Here is a 25,325-nt window from a genome sequence, read left to right as displayed (position 1 = left end):
ACATTGTATTCTTAAGTACATTGTATTCTTAAGTACATTGTATTCTTAAGTACATTGTATTCTTAAGTACATTGTATTCTTAAGTACATTGTATTCTTAAGTACATTGTATACTTAAATACATTGTATACTTAAATACATTGTATACTTAAATACATTATATACTTAAATACATTATTTACTTAAGTACATTATATACTTAAGTACATTATTTACTTAAGTACATTATATACTTAAGTACATTATATACTTAAGTACATTATATACTTAAGTACATTATATACTTAAGTACATTATTTACTTAAATACATAATATACTTAAGCACATTATATACTTAAGTAAGTACATTATATACTGAAGTACATTATTTACTTAAATACATAATATACTTAAGCACATTATATACTTTAGTACATTATATACTTTAGTACATTATTTACTTAAAAACATTATATACTTAAAAACATTATATACTTAAGTACATTATATACTTAAGTACATTATTAACTTAAGTTTAAGTCAGTAAGAGTCTGTCAAGTCTGTCTGCCTCCCCGCGGCGCGGAGGTATCGATGAGGATTCTCACACGTATAAAAAAAAAGGGTTAGTACGATATACTACTGTAAATTATTGCTCTAACCAGGTTGCTCTTCTAATAATTTAAAATGAAAAAAAAACACCCGGCTAAGTTTGTTGTGGGCTTCTTCTTGGACCGAGACGCGTTTGGAACCCTCGTAGCTTTAGTTTTAAGTTTACGAATGTGGTTATCGCCATCATCTCACTACCGTGTAATTCTTATGTACGCATCAAAAGTGCCACCTGTGGGCCTACTTGAATAAAGATATTTTTGACTTTGACTTTACTTACATTCCCTCCTCGGAGCAATGAGGGCATTGGTATTTGATGCCACGGTGTTTCATGCCGTGCAGTCTCGCCGGTTCGCTGAAACGAAATATGCATATATCATAATCAGCTGCCTTTTTTTTTTTTTTTTTTTTTTAATTAAATCTTCTTCAGGCGCGACTAGGAAGAAACTCAGATTTTTTTCTGACGGATGTAACGCTTACGTCAGACGTCTAGTAGTTTCCGCTATTTAAAAATAATACTTTGGATTGGTCGCACTTATACGCCAGCTAGTGGCAAATATCATAATCAATTTGGATTCTTTATTTCCAATATTTTCAAACGGATCAATCTCTAAATATACTTGTTTATTTATTACTTTAGCAATAAATACATTATTAATAAATTTTCTGTCATTCTATAATATTCAATGACAAGGTTATATTGACGTGTGCTGATCTAACCTTCAATTTTCTACTCTCAATAGTTATTAAATGTGAAATTGATATTAATGAATTCTTAATAGAATATAAAATGAAATGGCGGAGTCCCAGGAACATTTTACTCTTTCATCAATAAATAATGACTGTTTTATTACAAAAATAATATTCATTATTATTGTTACATACGAAATACCAAAATTCAATCATCTATGATTGAATCGCCATGGCCTGTGTCGCAACGCCATAAATTACCTTATCGAACCTGAAAATGTTTCACATCGATACTCCGCCTATAGATGTTTCACATCTATTTATTTTTTTAAACTCTTTATTTGTACACCACTACACATTTAGGAAAATAAAGGACGAATAGACAAAAACACAAAAACTGGAGTAGAATACAAAAGGCGGCCTTATCGCTTAAAAGCGATCTCTGCCAGGCAACCTTAGGATTAGGACAACAAGAGCGAGAACAAATCGGTGGTGTAAAATTATTATAAACCTACATTCAAATACCTACATACGAATACATAAACAAAATATACACAAATAAAAACATCAAATATATATATGTACATATTTGATGTTTTTATTTGTGTATATTTAAAAACATCAAATATATATATGTATATATTTGATGTTTTTATAAAATAAATATAAACACATCACATCAACACTTACTGGGCTGTAGTAGTGAACTCGCAAAGGTTGCAGCTAAACTTGGTAGCGTGCCGGGCCGCTTGGTGGGCCTCCAGCAACTTGGCGCTCCGGAATTTGAACTTGCACACCGCGCACCCGTACTCGCCATCATTCTGTATAATTAATGAATGAATACACTTTAATTGTACACCAAAGAAAAAAAGTACTTACAGAGATATAAATACATATCAAGAGAGTACAATTTGGTGGCCTTATCGCTCGCTACATAGCGATTTCTTCCAGACAACCAATGGCGTAAAAGGAAAAAACAGAAAAGAGGTAGGTGGTGCAATAAATAAGATTTAAAATTATACAATAATAACTATATATATATATATATAGGTATATATATAAATATAAATAAAATATATAACATAAATACCTATATAAATAGATAACATATAACATCCTCAATTTATATGAAATACATAAATAATTAAAATAACAGACTTAAAATGATCCGCTTCAGCGATGTTCGGCTGATAGAGACAAATAATGATCCTTCACTAGTTTCTTGAAGGTCCCAATCGATTGTGCCTCACGGATATCTAACGGCAGGGCGTTCCATATTTTAATAGCCTTAACAGTAAATGATCCGTTGAAGAAGGAGGATTTGTGACCAGGCACCTTCAAGATTAACTTCCTCGTAGAACGAAGCTCGTCTGTGAGTCCTACAAATTGAAACCTCTCTTTCAGGTAAAGAGGTGTAGAAGGATGAAATAAAACACAGAATAGAAACAATGATCAAATTACGGCGAAGTCTGATAGGTAACCAATTGGGACGAGACCGAAATTGAGAAATATGGTCATATTTTATTAATTATTTTGAAATAGGTTCAATTGAAAGATTCTCTCACACACACGCACGCACGCCCACACGCACGCACGCACACACGCACACACACACACTCGAAAACAAGATTACATGTTGCATGTATCCCTTTTTGTATCTTATTTTATTTTAATTAATATTTTTTAATGTATTTATTTTTTTGATAAATATCAAGTGAACAGTGGTAAATTTTAAATTTTGGAGGTGGGCGTGATCACTATTACGCAGTTTCATACTTTTACAGTATTCATCGTTTCATTCATTAGTGTTTAAGATATGTTATTGTTCACAAATAAATAAATAAAAAAAAAATCAAAAAAAAAAAAAAAATTGCGCAATCCAAATATGAAACGAATGCTAGAACTCTGGACTCAATTATAATATTCATAATCATAATCACATTAGTAATAGACAAAACTGGACAAGAAGAGTGTGTGTTCGGTGTCTGGGTGTTTATCTATATGTTATAAGCATTTATGTATATTATTCTTAAAATTATCACCAGTTATCTAAGTACCCATAACACAAGCTACGCTTACTTTGGCGCTAGATGGCGTTATGTGTATTGTCGTAGTAAATTTATTATTATTATTTCTATCATTTAGTGATTTTAATTTTTTTTTTTATCCTTAACAATGCTTAAAATAATATAAAACACTACTAAAATGTATTAAGAAAAAACATCCACCCTCCGCTTGCGGGGCTTTTGAATGCCTTATTAAAAAACGTTATTATCTTTAATAATCACCATCAACCCATTCCCTTCTCACAATGGTCACTGGGTCTCCTCTCACAATGGCAAAGGTTTAAGGCCTTAAGGGTTTAAGTCCACCACGCTGGCCCAGTGCGGATTGGTGGACTCCACACAGCTTTGAGAACATTATGTAGAACTCTCAGGCATGCAGGTTTCCTCACGTTGTTTTTCACCGTTAAAGCAAGTGATACTTAAATTGCTTTAATTAAAAACGCACATAACTCCGAAAAGTCAGTGGTGCGTGCCGGGGCTCGTACTCATTCTCCACTAAAGGAAAGCTGAAGTTATTAAGATATCACCGCTTCCTTATCACTATACAAACTAATATTATAAATGCGAAAGTATGTCTGTTTGTCCATCCTTTACGCCCAAACTAAATAACCAATCAACTTGATTTTTGGCATAGAGTTAGCTTAAGAGACGGAGAGTAGCAGAGGCTCCAACGGAATAAACCAGCTAACGAAATAAACTTGAACTTGTTTCCATTTTGATCACCTCCCTGGCGCAACGGTGAGCGCTGTAAATTTAAGAAGGAGGTCCCGGATTCGATTCCGGGCAGGAGAAATTTGGGAATTTATAATTTCCGAATTTTATTATTATTATTATTAAATTCTTTATTGCACACACAAAAACAAAATACAAAGAAACACATTTACAAAAATAATAAAAAAAAAACTAGTTTAGGTGTGCAAAGGCGGTCTTATCGCTAAAGCGATCTCTCCCAGACAACCTTTGGCGATAGTAGAATTTTTTATTGGTCAGGCTTTGGCCGTGGCTAGTTACCACCCTACCGACAAAGACGTGCCGCTAAGCGATTTAGTGTTCCGGTGCGATGACGCGTAGAAACCGATTAGGGGTATGACTACCATACTCCCTAACAGGTTAGCCCGCTACCATCTTAGACTGCATCATCACTTACCAACTTATAGTTCAATAATAAAAAGTAAAAAAAAAGTCTTGACACTTGGCCAGGTAGGTGAAAGGACGGAGAGTAACATAGGCTTTTTATACCAGAAAACCAAAGGGTTTGTTTGTTTGTGAAAAAGTGTTTTTTTTTTGGTCCTTTTACGTCTTAACTTAGCAAACAATTAACTTGATTTTTGGCATTGAGGTACTTTAAGAGAGTGAGAGTAACACTATTTTTATCCCAGTAAAAGCAAACGGTTCCCACGGGAATTTGTAAAAAACCGCTATAAACGCGGACAAAGAAAGCTGGCAGTTAGTAGTTTAGAATTAAAAAAAAAAAAACTGTACTCACACTGGCGTGCAAAGACATGTGCCTGTCGAATGCGTACTTGTGCATGAACCCTCTGAAACACAGGTCGCATTTGTACGTCGTGTCTTTGTAAGTGGTGTGCAAACGCTTCCTTATCTCGACGAGTTGCTCCTCGAAGCTCAGCTGTTGTATCGTGAATATGACATCGTTGAGGTCGTCGTAGAAGTATGTTTTGCCGTAATTGAGTAGCACGGATTTGCGTTTTCTGCTCATTTTGGTCCTTTTCACCGCTTCTGTGTCTGTCTTCTCGTTTATTATGTAATTGTAATCGTTCTCGGCTTCGTCGCTGTTTTGGGCGTTTTCTTCATATTGATCTGCATGAAAGAGACATAGATAAATTATAATAAAAAAATAAATAAATATACTACGACAATACACACATCGCCATCTAGCCCCAAAGTAAGCGTAGCTTGTGTTATGGGTGACTGATGAATATTTTTATGAATTATATACATAAATAATTGGAATAATACATATAAACACCCAGTAACTGAAAACCATATATGCTCATCACACAAACAAATTTCAATAGTGGAAATCGAACCACAGAAAGCAGGGTCGCTGCAAACTGCGCAGATCGGTCGTCAATATACTACTGCAGGTAGGCGGCGACGTGCATAGAGGGTATGCACGGGGTATGCAGATGATATAAAATGAAGAAAATCTCCGGTACGAGTTATAAATACTTAAGGGTAGGCTTTTTATAACTCTTACAATGCCTATCCTTAAGTTTTTTCTTACAGGAGATTTTCTTCATTTTATATAATCTGCATACCCTCTTTGCACGCCACTGCTTTAAGGGGACCGAGTTCGAATCCCGGCTCGCATCTTTAACTTTTCTAAGTTATGTGCGTTTTAAGTAATAAAAATATCACTTGCTTCGAAGGTGAGGGTAAACATCGTGAGGAAACCTGCACGCCTGAGAGTTCTCCACAATGTTCTCAAAGGTGTGTCGAGTCCACCATACCACAAATATCTTTATTATTGAAATAGTCTTTCAACATTACCCTCAGAATAGTCGTCCTGCTCCCAATTTTCGTCGTTATCATCGTTGCCTTCGTTGTTTTCATCCCACGTGCCGTTATTCTCATCGTTACCTTCCGTTACTTCTGTATCCGGTATATGTATCGAGGTGTACGTCTCCTCAGCCGAAGGGTCTGCAAGACGTAAAAAAAAAATAAAAAATTAATGCATGCGATACAAAGAAACCTTCAGTTAAATACTGAAGGTTTCTTTGTATCCCTTTTAGGTATGTAAAAGCTGACAATATATAGATAAATAAATAATAATAAAAAAATATACTACTTAACTAAGCTATGCTTACTTTGGGGCTAGATGGCGATGTGTGTATTGCCGTAGTATATTTATTTATTTATTTATTTAAACAACCAGACACTGAAAAACAATCATGTTCATCGCACAAATATGTTTCAGTTGTGGGAATCGAACCCACGACCTTGGGTTCCGTCGAGTCTTAACACCTCAAGTTAACGGACAATGTGACGCCCTGTGAAGTGTCGCTCTGATTATGTCGATCTGACGGCCAAGTGGCGCAGTGGACAGCGACCCCGCTTACTGAGTTCGACCACAACTTAAAAATGTTTGTGTGACGAACATGAATGGTTTTCAGTGTCTGGGTGTTTATTTATATATTATAAGTATTTATATGTATTATTCATGAAAATATCATCAGCCTTCTTAGTACCCATAACACTAGCTATGCTTACTTTGGGGCTAGATGGCGTTGTGTGTATTGTCGTAGTATATTTTATAGATTACTAGCTGTTGCCCGCGACTTCGTCTGCGTTTGATTTTGTTTTTAAAGTATTCTGTATCGCTAAGCCTCCAATGAGTATAGTAGTATATATATATATAACATGTGACTCAACTAATTATAGAGAAATAATTTGCAATAAAAAAAAATTGCGACTATAATTAAAAGTAAGGTATCCTATCTCTTAAGTTGGACCAGACTGCTCACGGTGTACCAATTTAATTTGAAATCGGTTCAGTAGTTTAGGAGTCCATCGCGGACAAACATCGTGACAGGAGATTTATATATATTAAGATAAGATAGGCGATGGTATTCCATTTAGTGACTAACCGTCTGCTTTATCAATTAATCAGTCCCACGCCCGAATTGGGAATCAAACCCAGATACTCCCGCGATCAGTTACCAAACATGCTAGCCAACAAGGCAAAGTTGAGTTAGCAAAATAAACAGCATACCTGTATAAGAAGCGACGGAAGAATTCTTTTGACTCTTCATAATTTTAGCAACATGCCGTTTTATATTATTGAATTCCGAATCATCGTCAGACTGCGAATCTAAGTAATCCTCTGTAACTGTCTCAACAACGGATTCTTCATAATATTCCTGATCTTCGTAATCAATTAACGGTACTTCGTTGTTGACATCAATCGCAACAGTTTTAACTTTGTCGATAGCTTGTATATCTTTTTTAACTGGAGTTAGGTTTTTGGGTTTATTTATGTATGTGTCACCAGTTTTTTGTGGTGGTGATACAATTTTGGGTTTCTTATGCACGGGCGACGTGTTTGTTAGTATGTTTTGGAGAATCGAGGTGTCGTCATCGGGCATTATTATACGATCGCCTTTGATCACTGGAAGCGTTTGGTTCGCAATAGCGTTTTTGTTTCTATTTTGCGTCTTCCTCTGAACTGCTACATTTTTCTGATTACTAAACCCCTTTATCTTATTAATAACGTTATGATCCAACCCAATGGGTGTATTGTTTCTGTTTTTTATTATCGCTCGATTCATATCGACCTCTTGCACGATCGGCATTGCTTTTTTATTGCTTATGATTAATTGTGCGTTTTTCAGCAATAGGTCCTCCTTTCTGACAATTTTGAATTTATTGTCTATGACAACGTCTATGACAGGTATGTAATCAACCTGCACGCATTGCTCTATATTATCTGTGTCTACTTCTTGTTTAATGATAACTTCGTTTTCGATGGCCGGTACATTTTTGTACGTCTGCTCATAGACTTTGGCCGTTTGATTTGTTTCTTCATGTTTTTCATCGTTTTTATGAATTTTTGGATTAGCATATTTTCTTACGGGCGTTATATTTGGTTTTGGTGCAATACGTGCTAGTTTTTGTGGTGACAGATAACATCCTGATTTATTATGTGTGTTAGTATTCTGTATTACACTCGGTTTTGGATTTATCGTTTGTTTGTTTGGATTTATCTTCGCTCTTGAGTCTTGTGAGACATCTATAACAAATTCTTCTTTTATACTACCATTTAATTCGTCATTTTCAAATTCTGTATCCTCTTGTATAAATAGATCATAGGGGTCATAAAGTATGACCTGTTTAACTAAAGTCGATGTCAGTCCAAATTTTTTACGTTCCATCTTTAGTTCTTCATCTTTTATTTTCTGAAAGAAAATAAATACTTTGCGTAAATCCATGATACATATATTATGAAAATTAAGCTTAATTTGCTATACTCCGCGAAAGGCAGGAGAATCTGTGTTGTGTAATTTACAATTTCTTCAATACTTATACTCCACCGCAAACAGGTCTTCGGCAATGTACCCTCTACGCACGTTGCACTTCGAAGCCGGAGCATCCTCAGGAAATGTTGATTTTACAATGAATAATTGTTAAGTTTTTATTGACCTAACAATTATTCGATATCTCCTGAGGATGCTCCGGTTTCGGAGCGAAGCGTGCGTAGAGAGTACCTTGCCGAGGATCTGTTTGGTGTGGATTATACGGATTGAAGTAATTATAAGTTACACCCAGTGGCGTGCACTCGGTTTCTTACCAGGGTATGCATACAGCAGGAAAGTTGCATAAAATGGAAAAAATCCTCCTCTTATTCGGGCTATATTTAAATTGTAGGGTATGCAATGCTTTTGTGCCTGTATGAAGTGCACGCCACTGGTTACACCATACAGATTCTCCTGCTGTTCGCAGAGTATAGCAAATTAAGCTTAATTTTCATAATATATTATGGATTTCCGCAAAGTAACGCCTGAAACAATCCAGTATTTTGATATTTCGTAATATAGGAATCTCCAGCTCTTACTCACCGACTCGGTTTTATTAAGCAACTCTGTAAGTACTAATTCAGCTTTGAGGCTCTTCTCTCGGAACTTGTCGTGGTTTATCAGCCTCTGCATGCATTCCGGGCATAATGTCTGCGATAGTCTGTCGTCGTCAGACATCTGGAAATAGGATTTTTTTTAATCGAAGCTTTTCGGCGCTAGGATACGGGCTTTTTGTTTTTTAATTCCCACATTAAAAAAAAAACTAAATTCATTTTCAAGTACGCATAATATAAGCACTTTTGAAACGTCAAGTCTGTCTGTGTGTAGTTACTCTACCTCCGGTTCGGAAGGCAGATTCTACCGAGAAGAAGCCTTTAAGCACTTTTGAAACGTCATGTCTGTCTGTTTGTAGTGACTCTACCACCGGTTCGGAATGCAGATTCTACCGAGAAGAAGCCGGCAAGAAACTCAGCAGTTGCTCTTTTTCATCATCAAGAATTTACATTTTAACATTATTTTTTTTATCTTGTGAGAGATGAAAGCGGAACCACGCCAGCGGTTGCTTCCAAGCAACCTTGTCATAAAGAAATTCATCAATTGTATAGTAACCTCGCTGTAATAAATAAGTCGTGTACACGGATTCTGTATATTCTTAATTCTGCGATCTTACCGTAAACCCAGTCAGGTTTTCATAAGCTTCAACATATTTGCTCTGGCCCATTGGGTACAATTTGGTATCGGTCTCGAGGCATATTCTGCATATCTGTAAAAGAAAATATATAATTCAAAATTCATATATTTAATGTAATCCCTACTTTAAATAAATGAATTTTGATTTTTTTTTAAATTTATTATAAAAAATTGTGACTTTTATTAATGTGTATTATTCTACTAGTTAGGCCCTTTCATTTGATAAAATTCGCTTAAATCGAATGCCTAATTATGTATGTCTCCACTGGCGAGCACAGGGGGTTCAAACCAGGCTAGGCATAAAGCAGGGAAATCGCATAAAATAAAAATAAAATAAAAAAAACTCCTTTATATAAGCTGTATGAAACTGTAGGGTAAGCAGTGCATTCGCGCATATATGAAGTGCACGACACTTTATGTCTCAGAATCTCAAATTCAAATTCAAAATTCATTTATTTCAAGTAGGCCTAGTTAAGAAGCACTTTTGAATCGTCGAGTCAGTTTGTTTGTAGTGACTCTACCAACGGTTCGGAAGGCAGATTGCACTGAGAAGAGCCGGCAAGAAACTCAGCAGATTGCTCTTTTTTAACATCATTTAAAGTTTAACAATCTTTAGAATTTTTCTGTCTTGTGAGAGATGAGAGCGGAGTGGCCTGCTTCCAAGCAACCTTGTCGTTTGTCGTCTCCTTAGATTTATTTGTACTCTTTATTTGTACACCACTCAGAAAAACGAGACAAAACCAAAAGAACAAACACATGAAGAATGAAGCAGGATACAAAAGGCGGCCTTATCGCTAAGTAGCGATCTCTGCCAGGCAACCTTAGGATTTGGAAAACTAAAAAGAAAACAAATAGGTGGGGTACACTATTTAGAACATACATTTTTTTCTTTTTTTTTTTTTATATTTATAGACGAGCGCTTGACTGCAATCACACCTGATGGTAAGCGATGATGCAGCCTAAGGTGGAGCGCGCTTGCCTAGAAGATGCCTATTCACTCTTGATTTGAAGGTACTAATGTTGTAAGAACTGGGGAAAATGTAAGCTGGAAGAGCATTCCAGATCCTAGCGGTGCGAATTATAAACGAAGATGCGAAGCGCTTCGTACGCGTCCGCTGTATATCGACCACGTAGGGATGCAGATCCTTCCGGTGCCTCGCGGTTCGATGGTAAAAAGGCGAGGGGGAACTAGATCAAATAGTTCTTGAGCACACTCTCCGAAATATATCCTATAGAATACCGAAAGGCAGGCAACCTTGCGACGATGTTCCAAACTCTTAAGTTACATACGAATATCTACATACTAATACATAAACCAGACTACACAAATACATAAACCAGACTACACAAATACATAAACCAGACTACACAAATACATAAACCAGACTACACAAATAAAAAAAATACTATTGATAAATATAAAAAATAAATATACTAATACATATCTTAATCAGTGGCGTGCATTGGGTTCCTTACCAGGGTATGCATACTGCAGGAAAATTTAATATAACGGCTAAAATTCTCCTCCTATACGGGTTATATAACAATTTTAGGGTATGCATTGTTTTTGTGCATGTATGACGTGCACGCCATTGATCTTAATATACCATAAATACTTAAATATGAGTTTGAGTGGATAAATAAATAATAATAGTCGTCTTTACTGAGCGAGATAATGATAGATTATGGATAGAAGCAGGCGTTACTTTGCGGTAATCCATAATATATTATGATAATTCATAAAGTAGATAGAAAAATGAATGTTAAAATATAAAATGTAAATTTTTGATGTTGGAAAAGAGCAACTGCTGAGTTTCTTGCCGGCTTCTTCTCGGTAGAATCTGCCTTCCGAACCGGTGGTAGAGTCACTACACACGGACAGACTTGACGTTTCAAAAGTGCTTGTATTAGGCCTACTTGAAATAAATGAATTTTGAATTTTGAAAATATTTTTCATAAGTCTCCTTAGATTAGTAAGTAGGCATTGCCCGCTTCAACGGGTATAAATGTCTCAAACTAATGGATTTATGACCTAAAAAGTCGCAGATCAGAATACAGTTGTCACCACCCCTCTGACCGCGGGTGTCGTACGAGCCGACTAAGGGAATATAACGGAGAGCGGGTACCATCTGTACTGAGATCACCAACCCGTCTGTCTAAGACCTTTAGTCCAGTGGACTGTTATAGACTACTGAATCGCTTCGTGGAAAATTTAAATAAATAGATATTCTTAAAGTAGCTTCGCAATATGTCTACAATAATATTGTCTTTGTGAGACAAAATATTGCTCTTTATAAACAAAAAGCTGTAATTAACAATCGACTTAACAGAAACGGACATAAATTAGTGATATCTGCATATCGTCTGCGAAAGGTGCAGAACTCCATTGTGGGGTTGAGTATACGCTTTTAAAACATGATTCCTAAGAAAATTCTTGACCTACCAATGCATACAATACAAATGTGTAAAAACGCATCTAGTACAGCGAGGTTACTATACATTTGATGAATTCCTCAATGACAAGGTGGATTGGAAGCAGCCACCCTCGCTCCCTCCCGCAAGATAGAAAAATGATTGTAAATGTTAAAGTAGGCCTTCTTGAAATAAATGAATTTGAATTTGACGATGATGTCTGTACGTACCTGCAACTGTTCAAGATCCTCATGCTGGCTCTCCTCATATTGAATTTCCTCATCTTCCAAGGATTCCTAGGAGCAAAGGATAATAAAATCATTCAGTCGACTTACAAGAAATGGTCATAAATTAGTGGCATCTGCATATCGTCTGCGAAAGGTACAGAAGTAATTTGTGGGATTGAGTATACGCTTTTATAATATGATTCCTAAGCTAATTTTGGACTTACCAATGCATAAGTTTAAAACATGTGTTAAAACACATTTATTACAGCGAGGTTATTATACAATTGATGAATTTCGTAATGACAATGCTTGGAAGCATCCGGCTCCGCTTTCATCTCTCACACGATAGAAAAATGAAAAAATGTAAAATGTAAATTGTTAATGTTGGAAAAGAGTAACTGCTGAGTTTCTTGCCGGCTTCTTCTCGGTAGAATCTGCCTTCCGAACCGGTGGTAGAGTCACTACACACAGACAGACTTGACGTTTCAAAAGTGCTTATATTAGGCCTACTTAAAATAAATGAATTTTGAATTTTTTTGAATTCCAAAAAAAAAAAAATTTGTCAAAAGTCAAAGTCAAAAATATTTTTATTCATAGGTGGCACTTTTGATGCGTACATAAGAATTACACGGTAGTGAGATGATGGCGATAACCATATTCGTAAACTTAAAACTAAATCTAAGAGGGTTCCAAACGCGTCCTGGTCTAAGAAGAAGCCCACAACGAACTTAGCCGGGTGTTTTTATTTCGTTATCACCATCTCACAATGTCATTTAAAATTATTAGAAGATCAACCTGGTTAGAGCAATAATTCACACCCAAGATTTTTATCGATTACGTAGTCCTATATACTATAATAGGACTTTTCTTATAAGCTTACGTTTAATACAAACTTTGAATTTTTTAAGAGACATCTCCAAGATGTCAAGTGTAAAGTTGTTGTTAAGTAGAAAATGGATTTGGACCCAGAGCATCATCGTATCGACCCATTACCGGCCCACCACAGGGCACGGGTCTCCTCCCACAATGAGAAGGGGTTAAGGCCGTAGTCCACCACGCTGGCCCAGTGCGGATTGGTGGACTCAACACACCTTTGAGAACATTATGTAGAACTGCAAGTGATATTTTAATTACATGATGAGTAGTTTTTTTATTTTATTACACTACAAGTTGAACCGTGACATTAAAAATAACGACTTTTGTTCTAAGACTTTTTTTAACTTGATATTTTGTGAAATATTCAATATTTTAGTCTGTAATGTCACACCGGCGACAGAGCGCGAACCGCCACTTCATCGTGCAGTCACTGACCCGACTACGCGAAGTTAGGTATTAAAACAATTTTGTCATACTATTATTAAAAATAATTCTTTATTTGGTAACTATTATCCATTTACACTATTATATAACAGAATTATTAAAAACAGTTATAATCAAAAACTAAATTTCAAAAACTTGGGTACATGAGATATATATTTAGCTTGCCTTCAGGAGTTTAATATATAACTTGTAAATTGGATAGTCGATTTAATGCCTTAATCCGTCCTATTCTTGAATACTGTTCAGCATGCCGGAATCCGCAGTATAACGTGTACATTGATGCAATTTAAAAGATTTATATTAAACGTCGTAATTTAGTATGTGATCACAGTATATCTGCAATTGAAATTACTTTAGAAAAAAGGACGCGATTTAAGAGATCAAATGTTGTTATATAAAATAATACATAATTTAGTTGACTCCCCACTTCTTCTAAGTAATATATAGTAATAACCCTCGTAGCTTTAGTTTTAAGTTTACGATTGTAGTTATCGCCATCACTACTCACTGCTATGTACACATTTTGTATATAATAACGCATCAAAAGTGCCATCTATGTGCCTATTTGAATAAAGAAATATTTGACTTTGACTTTGAATATCGATTTTGCATGTCGTAGGTTAAATGCAAGGCGTAAACCTCCATTTGCGTGGGCTAGATGGAAGACAAGGTGTTCGGCAAATAACTTTTTATCTCGTGCGTGCAATGCTTTTAACAACAAATATTGTGAGACGGACATTTTTCATGGCAAAATTGGCACGTTTAGAAAATTTATTTTGACAAAATAAGTACTATAGCTTTAAAGTTTTTGTTTTTCATTTTTGTTTTACTTACATTATAATTATTTTTTATTTTTTTTTGTATAATAATTGCTTGGCAGGTACTTACTCCTAAGCAATTGTGGTTAATGTTATCGTGTTATATGTATAACCAAGTTGTGGAAACTTCATTGGTCTATGTGATACAAAAATACGGCATTACTTTTATGTGTAATAATACTGTTAATATACTTTATACAACGTGTAAATGTAAACCGAAATCATCTTAATCTATATATATAAAAGGCAAAGGTGACTGACTGACTAACTGACTGACTGACTGATCTATCAACGCACAGCTCTAACTACTTGACGGATCGGGCTGAAATTTTGCACACAGATAGTTATTACAACGTAGGCATCCGCTCAAAAGGATTTTTTAAAATTCCAACCCTAAGAGGTTTAAATGGGGGATGAAAGTTTGTATAAAATCCTTCATTTATCAATTTATATTTCAAGTTACATCCATGAAACTTTGATTTTAGGTTTTCGATTAAAAATAAAGGAATACTTGTTTCACAAATTTTTAAAATTCCAACTCCTTTACATCTTTATATTTTGGTATTCATGTATCAACACTCTTGGCACTATCCCGTTCTCTTGCTGTAACTCCTATCTACAATTGTCTGTAAGAGATTCCTTGCAGCAATAAGGCCGCCTTTGCATGCCTACATTGTGTACTGTATACTCCTTACTGTTTCTTTACCTGTATGTTATACGTGCAATAAAGTGTTCCTTCTTCTTCTCCTTAGGATGATAATTTATATGAAAGTTTCTAATTTTTTTATGTAATTTACGTTCACATTTTTCTTTTAGCAGCAAGACTTCTTTTTAAACCTTTGTAGTTTAAATTTACCAATTCAAAAGTTTAACTTAACGTGAGCGAAGCTGCGGGCAAAAGGTACTTCTGCTTTGGTACATTATTTACCATCTCAGAGACTTATTATTACACATAAAAGTTCCCTTGAAAAGCTAATAAATAAATAAATAAATAAAATATTTGTTAATGCCTACAGAATGCTGTTATTGCTTACCCACGTTCTTTTCATCAAGGATGCTATTCGTTTTCTTCTGATGGCAAAAAACTCATCAGTATCATATCATTATTATTATGATATTATAATTTTATTACTTTTATTAGTGATTTAACTGCAACGTTTCCTACTAGAAGACGCTACAGTCGCTATAAGACTGGTGTAAAAGGCATATACTAATTTCGGCATCGACGGCACGAGAGCCGTATCTTAATTGGAGAAAGCGCTTAGGCCGCGATTGCCAGAGAGTCGCAGGTTCAAATCCTGCCGGTTCCGAATTTTTTTATATGCATTTTAAATTTATAAAATTGTGATATTATCCCACGTTAAGCCCACATTCGTGTCTTTATACTATTTACAATAAAACTCTTTATACCATTTACATTAAAACAGTTGCAAAAATAACCATAAGGCACGCACTCACCTGTATAACCAAAGGCACTGCACCCACCCTCAGTTTTCTGAATCCACTCTTAGTGTTATACAGGTCTGCGCTTGCGAAATGTTCCGAGCAAACAACTGCACTCAGCACCGACTTCTCATCCCTTTCGAACAGCTCGTTCAAATCCAGGGCGTCCAACCAGAATTGGCGGAGTTCGGGCGATTCCGGAAACCTGGCGCAATAGAAAAAAAAAACGTGTGTGTACTTATCTTTTACCTTATTCTACGTTTCAAAATTCAAAATTCATTTATTTCCAGTAGGCCTAATATAAGCACTTTTGAAACGTCAAGTCTGTCTGTGTGTAGTGACTCTACCACCGGTTCGGAAGGCAGATTCTACCGAGAAGAAGCCGGCAAGAAACTCAGCAGTTGCTCTTTTTCAACTTTAACAATTTACATTTTAAAATTAATTTTTCTATCTTGTGATGAAAGCGGAGCCGGATGCTTCCAAGCAACCTTGTCATTAAGAAATTCATCAATTGTATAGTAACCTCGCTGTAATAAATGTGTTTTAACATGTTTGTAGAAAAAACGACACTAACAATATAAAAAAGGTGTTGACATTGAAAGTTTTATTATAACGCATTATCTAGTTATCTCACTATCGGAAAACCAAGTTTCATCATTAAAATTTGAGATTTTTGATTGCAATATTTAATCAATTCAATCACCGGAATGAGCCCGCAGACTTTGACAGTTGAAAGTGTACACTATCAAACCTTTTTTTTGAAAAAAGCCAAAAAGTTGCCTTATGGCTAACTTCAGGGTGTCGGTTTTTTGTGACGGTGTGAGCGCGCATCTTAAAAAATTACCCTCTTAATTTGTCCCTAACGCGCCAAAAGAAGTATAACTGCAAGAAACGTTGATAAATGCGCCAATTTCCATAATAGAGCTTGTCTCTTTTGTATCGTATCCTGTTTCTTCCTAGGACTCAAGAAATATTTGAAAGAACGTTTTACCTTTTTCGGCGCAGTTAACAATAAAAGGCTACGTTCCCGCACCGACAGCAAACTACGGGTTCCGTACAGTCGCACGAAATATTTATCATCATCATCATATCAACCGGTAGACGTCCACTGCTGGACATAGGTCTTTTGTAGGGAGTTTCAAATTCCACGGTTTTGAGCCGCTTGGATCCAGCGGCTACCTGCGACGCGCTTAATGTCGTCTGTCCACCTCGTTGGGGGTCGACCAACGCTGCGCTTTCCAGTTCGGGGCTGCCATTCCAGCACCTTGGGACCCCAACGCCCATTCTTTCTTCGAACTATGTGCCCGGCCCATTGCCACTTCAGCTTCGCGACTCGTTGAGCTATGTCGGTAACTCTGGTTCTTCTACGAATCGTAGAGATACTCCGAGCATAGCTCTCTCCATCGCCTGCTGAGTGACTCTGAGCCTTCTTATGAGGCGACGAAATATTATAGTAATTCTTTTACAGTTGTGTCAGACACAGGAATTCCCTACCTGATGACATAAGTCAGGCAAAATCTTGCCTCTTGAGGTATCTTTGCATCGTTCGAGTCTATGTAGGACTGAAGTGTATCGATAATGCAACTCAATGTCATGAACATTGGTTATTAATCAAATATAATTTTTACTGTTTCTTGAAAACTATCTACTAACTAATTAATAATTATTAGGGTATTTGGAAAAGAATAATCAATTTTATAAAATATCTGGCAAATATCCCTACTATTCCCTACTTCGCTACTTAATATTATAAATGTCAATGTAAGTTTGTTTGTTACGCTTTCACGCAAAACTACTTAACCGATCCTAATAAAACTTGGTACACATATTCTTGGAAGTGTTAGAAGTAATATAGGATACTTTTTATCCCGACATTAAGCTCGGTTACCTTGGTATGAAAATGTTTGACGATTTCACACCATAACTCCGAGAAATTATAACCGATTTAAATAATTATTTTTGTACTATAGAGGTTATAATATGTGTTTAATTTTGCCCAAACTTTGTTTAGATCTGATGAATGTGGTTGGAGATAGAGGACAGTACTCCTCAGCGGGCAGCAGCAAACCCCTCATTTAAGGCTTAGCGATATTTAATACTTTAATTTTTTTTAGAACTACAACTAAATTGAATGCCACATCAAAAAAACAAAATCAAACGCAGACGAAGTCGCTGTCAACAGCTAGTATATATATAGTTATCAAAAGTTGGGTTATTTACCCACTTTATTTAAAATTACTGTAACATCTATCTATAGATGATGGATTTCCACTAAGCATCAGTGTATATATTGGTTTACATGTACACAGGCAGCTATCTGAGTGTTGGACTTACTCAGTACGTCACGAGCATGTCAAGGTCATCGCTGACGCAAACCCAAAGATTTTCCCCTACAAATAATCGATTAATACGGAGATTATTGCATGCCTCATAAGCGAAGCGTTGAGGTGGGTATTACTGTCAGCGCACACCGAGTGATTCACCTTAAAATGTCACTTTTTTATTCTTTATTGCTTTTATAAGAGAACATAAATAGACAAATGTTAAGAAAAACACTATTTTTCACTCATGATATTTTTAAATCTCTTTTTATTATTTAAACTAATTAGAAAATTGTTTTAAAAAGTTCTGTCTTGGACGTCCGTGTGTCTGTATGTGCGGATCCCGTATCTTGTGGTCACGATAACAAGCTAAATACTTCACTTACTGAGTTGGTTTTTTTATAGGCTTCAGTATTTTGAGGAATAGAATAATTAGTGTAATTAAATAAAAATATGAGTATAATTAGAGGTAGTTTAATTATTATTCACAAATAATCTCAATTTTATTGTAATTAAAGAGATGAGATTATGATATATGATAAAATTTACTTACATATGAAAAGAGACTTCATCGGCCTTGGGAAGATTGTCAGCATCGTTCTTGCACAGCGGGACGCAGCATCGCATTTCAAATCTACGTTTGCTCTGCCTCGACATCTTGGTTACCTGCAAACACCACCATCAATATATACTTGTTTTTATCTACAACTTCTCTTGCTTTTTCTTGCTTGGTTTTTTCAAATAGCACCATTTTGTCTTAATACTTACTGAAAAGTGTTTTAAAAAAATCTTAACTCATATCAACTCAACACTGCATTTTAGAGTGTGGTCACCATTACCTAGGAAAATTGTGAATAAGCCCTCCGAAGTATGCACCTGTACTCGTATCGTTTTCAACGCGGCATCGCACCGAAACACTTAATCGCTTGGCAGTACGATTTGCTGGTAGAATGGCGATTAGCAAACGCCGAAGCCACCACAAGACAAACTCTTTAGTTTGATAACGTAAAATAACTCTAAAAACCAGCGCTTGCCATCGCCCGGTCTTCGCTAGGCACGATATTCATAACGTACGTAGACCTTAGCTGTAAACAAGAAGCGCGGGAAAAATCTTGCATACCTTTCAATATGATAAAATGTTGTAAGCAATGTTTATATCAGCGCAACAAATAAACTAGCAATAGTAAACATGTCAAGCGAACTGTTGGTATTAAAAAATAAAGAGAAAACTCTATAAGGAGGGCAAAACTAACCTATGAAGATAAACAACAACTACATGACATCTACATAAAAGAAAAGGGATACATTAAGTATTGTACAAACACATAACGCATCATACCTATCAAATAAATATAAATAATTATCCAGTAGGAGTACTGAGACGCAAAACATTATTCACACTTTAAAACTATTATTTTTGTTTTCAATTTTTGACAATTTCCTATTCTCGACGTAGACAAATTAACAAGAGATAATTCACGACGAACAACCACTTGAATAACCCAGATACATACCACAAGAGTCTACCATGAACCCAGAAGAAGAGCAGCCATTTTCTCGAGAAACAATATTTCCGGGGCAAAACAAGTGTGCCACGCCACGCCATAGATCATTAAACTGCTTTTACACCATCCGACCTGCAATAATCAATTTGACAGCCGTGATTAGTTGGAAAGGTTCTCTCCACACTAACTAATATAAGTTTATTTTTTTTTATTTTTTTTTTATTTATCAAATAAAGCAATTACAATAAAATGGTTAGTATAAAAGCACCGAAAAAACCGCAGAGGTTTGTCCTCGGTGCCTATCTGCAACGTTTACCTAAGGAGTTAATTAGAAGAATAAAACCAGCTCTGGGAAAAACATACTGCTACATTGTAGAACGATAGGAACCAAGTAAGCCTGTAAATTTTAATTTTTAATAGTAGTAAGTACCAAAATAAATGAATATAAACTATACGAGATACAAAAGAGTCAGCCAACTTACTTCGCTAAAAAGTATTCTTTGAGTTTACGCTAAATGTTTTTAATATTTACATTTTGGATCAACGTTGAAGGTAGTTCGTTCATGAATCGCGGAACAAAAAGGCGGTCGTTCGCTCACCGTATGTATTATAGCGCGCGTAACGAGCATGCGGTTGGCCGTCATCGTCCGCGTATGTACAGGCTTTTCATTTTTCCGGAGTATCTTCTTATTAAAGAACTCATTTTTCAATAAAGTATATTTAAACTGTTCCTGAACAGGTAATGTTTTACAATGATTAAAAAGCCCTAGATTATTACCGTCGTATTTAGATTTAATGGAATGGGAGACAATAGCTTTTAAAATTCTGAACTGTAAGCTATATATGTTATTGAGATAAGTTTTATAAGTACGACCGTAGCTACTGAGACCATAATATTGTACGTAAGTAAGAGCGAACGAGTTATATAGCGTTAATTTGATTTTTAATGAATTCCGTCGATTTAAAATAGTTATATTTGCGATAAATTGCCTCAGTTTAATACATACGTAGTCTTTGTGGAAACTTCAGTTGAATTTGCAGTCGACTAGCTCAATCGAAGGGCACTTACATGAACTATAGTTTACACTGTGTAGACAAACATGATCTTGAGCTATAATATTTTTAAAGGGAATTAATTTTACATATGGTGATCTAATATGAATCAGTTTGGTTTTTTTTTCACATTAATAACTAAGCCCACATTGTGACACCACATGGTCAGGGTGTTAAAATCCGTCTGCAATGCTTCACAGATCTTGTCAGGGTCCCGACCAGCAAAGTAATATAGGTATTCCGTTTTGTAGTTTATGCAAATAAATTAAATTGAAGTGTCTGTTTGTAATGCCGAAATAATCTCCAAACAACTCTCTGTTAACAAAATTACTTTCTTTTTTCTGTCGGTCAGTTCCGGCTAATCTCCCAAATGACTGTTATATTGATGAGACATTCACATGCAGTTAGAGAACATACGCCTGTTATATATAGGAAACCTATCCTTAAAGGGATGTAATTGAATTGAGAGACTCATGATTTAGATAAGAATAAAAATGCTGAAGTGTGACAGTTTTTATGTTTGAAAGCGCTTATAAACGGAACTACAAAAAAAAATCATTTTTTGTTTTTGACAGCTCAACTCTTGAGGAAGGCTATAGGGTATAATAAAATATTGTTATAAATTTCACCACAAACGTCAGTAAATAATGGACCGAATTCACACGCCAGACTCATGTTATTTAGATAAAAATTTGAATTTAGGTTGATAATTAAAATATAAACATGTTTAAGTTACGTTTTATTCAAACTTTAAACTAATTATGACACATTTCTTAGATTTAAGAGACATTTTAGAGTTATACGTAAGAGGTATGTAGACCCAGAGAAGTCTGGCACGATGATGAAAAGCTAACAAAGTTACTGAAAAACATATAATTACAATCTAATAATAATTATTTATTTATAAAATTCTAAATAAATAATTATTATTAGATTGTATGTTGTCGGGGTGTTTAAAGATCTCTTTAATCATGTATCTACCTTAAAATACATTTTGTTAATATATTTTGTCTATTAATCCTCTATTTATTGGTATTTTGTCCATGGTCGTCATGTCAAACCAGAAAGCGATTTTGTTTGATGATTGATACGGTCTGTGATTGCTACTTATTTACAAAAAACCAAAATATTCACGTAAATATAAATAAAATAAAAGTTAGGACTTATAAGCTTAATTAATGATGCCATTATTAATTGAATAGTCCTGCATTACATATATACTTATTCGTAGCTAAAGCAGTTTATAGTGTAATTAATCGTGGAGATGTAATTATACATAATAATAAGTAAAAACATTGCTAAAAATGAGGTGTTGCGTCCAAAACTGTGGGAACGACACTAAAAAAACAACTAAGAGCCATGGAATCACGTTTCACATGTGAGTTTAATTCATAATTTTGTGATAATATGCGTGTGGTTTGTTTTTATCTAATAAGACTAAACGAAGACGGTAAATCAGAACATACGATTTTATTATTGTTGTACCTATTCCTTATCTCTCCTACATCCTTATCTCCAACTCTCCTGCCTAAGAAAAAACAACCAGTCAAGTTTGTTGTGGGCAATGACCATTTCTAATTTGAAACCAACGTAGTTTTAAGAAAGAATGTAGTTATCGCCACCATCTCACTACCACGTACATATTTTTTATGTAATGCACGCATCAAAAGTGTCAGCTATAGCCTGTTAAAATAAAAATAACTTTGATTATGGTTAGGGTCACTGGTGAAGATCTTGGGCAATGTCTCAACAAACTTAAACGAAACAGCACACTCAGGCAGATGCGCACACCGATGAGGCCCCATAGCTAGTACCTCTGACTAAAACCCTGCAGTAATAACTTAGAGGCCTCATTGGTACGTGCATCTTTGTGAGTGTGCCGTTTTCCAACGTTTGTTTACAGTTTCCATACTGCATTATATATTTACTGTGTCTCAGGTTTAAGATTAAGATACTCATGCCCTCAGGTGTTTGCACAACAGAATTTATTACAGCAAGGTTACTATACAATTGATGAATTTCTTAATGACAAGGTTGCTTGGAAGCTTTCAGCTCTCACAAGATAGAAAAATGAATGTTAAAATGTAAAATGTAAATTGTTGATGTTTGAATAGAGCAACTGCTGAGTTTCTTGCCGGCTTCTTCTCGGTAGAATCTGCCTTCCGAACTGGTGGTAGAGTCACTACAGACAGACTTGACGTTTCAACAGTGCTTATATTAGACCTACTTGAAATAAATGAATTTTGAATTTTGAATACAGTTATCCCCATATCCCCTTGTCCCTTGGGTGTTGTACAAGGTGACTATAATGGAAAATGGGCAGAACCATCCTCTTTGCTGAAAATACCATCAACTTCAATAGCCAAACTGAATGCTGAAACCAATGTGGTGATTTGCGGCAAACCCTCCTTACACTGAGCAGTTGCCACACATAAGCATGTTGCTTGTTGTTCTTCAAACTTTCCCTATTTTCTCGCGACTCGAGCGATCCAAGCTCAAAGCCTAGCATGCCGCCCAGGTTGCTAAGATCGTCCGGGAAAGTGGCTGGGGATCTCAGGTAGACCTCGCACAACCTTTTGCTACGTCCGCACACTCCAGCATATGCCATCACATGCACTCCTCTTGCTCTAAACCCTCCTGTCAGGATAGTCCAGCAGTGGACAGATACATCAAAATATGCAATGAATATGCAATGAAACCATCACTCAAAACATTTCCAATGTTGTTTTATTTTTGTTGATTCATTCCTTTATAATGGAGTTTATGTAGGCCTTCCGTGAAAATGTAACATAATATGTTTCTTCATTTTGTTTACGTGCAGCATATTTCTTTTATTGTATTACTAATTTTATTGTTAAACTAGTAAACAATATATCATTGTAATATTAAAAATATGCCGGTAATTTTATTCAATCTACAAACCACTTCCAGTGCGGTAAATCATTATTTTATTTTGCAGGTTCCCTAAAGAAACAAATCTTAGAAATGCCTGGATTGAAGCATTGGGTATCACAACGTGGGAGCCTAGAGATAGAAGGTAAATTCATACTAATATGAGAAACAAGCATTTCCCTGCTAATTTGTCTGCTTATAAAAAAACACCCGGCTAAGTTTGTTGTGGGCTCTTCTTAGACCAGGGCGCGTTTGAAACCCTCCTAGCTTTAGTTTTAAGTTAACGAATGCAGTTATCAAAATTACTAACATTAGTGTAACATGTTAAATGTATGAGCGCTTCATAAGTGCCTGTAATAAGATCTACATGAATAAAATATTTTTGAATTTAAATTTGAATTTTTTGAATTTGAATTTACAAAAAAAATCTAATTAAGAATCTGGTTAACGACATTATATCTTGAGGGCAGTACTATGCGCATGCAGTTGTCATAAGTAAACACTTAGAATGTTTGTATTAGTTTGTTTGAAAATACGTACGTAATAGAGTACGTGTAGCAAGAGATAAAGAATCGTCAACGGAACGCGGCGAATGAGCCACGCCTCAGTCAGGCTCGGCATAGGTATAGAACTAACTAAAGAGAGAGAGAGAGAAAGAATCTTCAGTAGAGCGATCGGTTCGCCGCAGTCGGGATCGTGATAGACATACGGTTCAGAGGGACAAAGAATAGTCAGTAGAGCGTGAGGCTCAACTCAGTCAGCTTCGGGATAGATGTAGAGCTGAGAGAGAGAGAGAATCTTCAGTAGAGCGTGAGGTTCGCCGTATCCGGGATCGATAGAGGCATAATACAGAGAGCCAGAGATAAATATATAAATAAATATATTACGACAATGCACACATCGCCATCTAGCCCCAAAGTAAGCGTAGCTTGTGTTATGGGCACTACGATGACTGTTGAATATTTTTTACAAATAATATACATAAATACTTAGAATATACATATAAACACCCAGACACTGGAAAACATTCATGCTCATCACACGAACATTTTCCTGCTTTCAATGACATAGGCTATATATTTTATACCCGTGCGAAGCTTGAGCGGCCCGCTCCCGCGCCGATCGTTTTAGTTCTACTGTACTCTACTCTACTCTACTCTGCTCTGCTCTGCTCCACTCCACTCCACTCCACTCCACTCCACTCCACTCCACTCCACTCCACTCCACTCCACTCTACTCTACCATGCCATACAAATATCATAGCTAAGTTTTACGCGATCGTATAGATGGACATACTCGCACAGAAGGCCAGCAACGGGTTGATAGTAATGAATTCCATAGTATAAATTCGGTAATTCAACTTGGTTTTTTTTCTGCTCTACAGTGCAGTCTGCTCGGATCATTTTCAACAGGAATCTTTCTATGAGACCAGACGCGGGTTGAGGAGAATAAAAAGTGGCTCTGTACCTCTGCCGTTGAATGTAAGTTTACCTCACATGTATACTCCGCGAAAAGCAGGAGAATCTGTATGGTGTAAAGTACACCATACCCGATTCTATGGACGGCCGATTGACCGTAGTATGTAAAGGAAATAACTGATAACTGTATTTTTTATTTATAGGAGTCAGAGGAAGATTTGGACGCTCCCGCAATGCTAAGGGTGAGCTTAAGAAGATATTTTTGTATAAGACTTACTAGTTGTAGCCCGCAACTCCCTCTCTCTTCTAGCAGTGGCTTGCATAGAGGGTATGCACAGGGTATGCAGATGA

At 35.8% G+C, this 25,325-nt stretch overlaps 2 protein-coding genes across 4 annotated transcripts in view; one reads left to right on the top strand and one right to left on the bottom strand.

The window, feature by feature from the left end:
* The window catches only part of LOC120635660, a 41,459-nt gene extending 21,765 nt beyond the window's left edge, over positions 1 to 19,694 (bottom strand). For 2 of the 3 annotated variants that reach the window (XM_039906740.1, XM_039906737.1), the window contains exons 1-11: positions 19,621 to 19,694; positions 18,660 to 18,772; positions 15,801 to 15,990; positions 12,208 to 12,273; positions 9,546 to 9,638; positions 8,918 to 9,052; positions 7,075 to 8,257; positions 5,853 to 6,002; positions 4,828 to 5,159; positions 1,966 to 2,096; positions 866 to 940 (exon numbers count right to left, since the gene is read on the bottom strand). In XM_039906740.1, coding sequence (XP_039762674.1) covers positions 866 to 940; positions 1,966 to 2,096; positions 4,828 to 5,159; positions 5,853 to 6,002; positions 7,075 to 8,257; positions 8,918 to 9,052; positions 9,546 to 9,638; positions 12,208 to 12,273; positions 15,801 to 15,990; positions 18,660 to 18,763 — 2,459 coding nt within the window. In that variant the 5' untranslated portion in view covers positions 18,764 to 18,772; positions 19,621 to 19,694. The other variant, XM_039906739.1, reaches the window with a different exon arrangement.
* Positions 19,695 to 21,758: 2,064 nt separating this feature from the next.
* The window catches only part of LOC120635805 (zinc finger protein 58-like), a 29,228-nt gene continuing 25,661 nt past the window's right edge, over positions 21,759 to 25,325 (top strand). The window contains exons 1-4 of the mRNA XM_039906966.1: positions 21,759 to 22,042; positions 23,624 to 23,701; positions 24,941 to 25,037; positions 25,178 to 25,216. Coding sequence (XP_039762900.1) covers positions 21,969 to 22,042; positions 23,624 to 23,701; positions 24,941 to 25,037; positions 25,178 to 25,216 — 288 coding nt within the window. The 5' untranslated portion in view covers positions 21,759 to 21,968. The remainder of the gene's footprint in view (positions 22,043 to 23,623; positions 23,702 to 24,940; positions 25,038 to 25,177; positions 25,217 to 25,325) is intronic.

This window comes from Pararge aegeria, chromosome 27 (assembly GCF_905163445.1).
Source record: "Pararge aegeria chromosome 27, ilParAegt1.1, whole genome shotgun sequence".
NCBI classification, from domain to species: Eukaryota; Metazoa; Arthropoda; class Insecta; order Lepidoptera; family Nymphalidae; genus Pararge; species Pararge aegeria.
The sequence above is the reverse complement of the archived record's forward strand: the minus strand, read 5'-3'. Positions and strand labels throughout refer to the sequence as shown.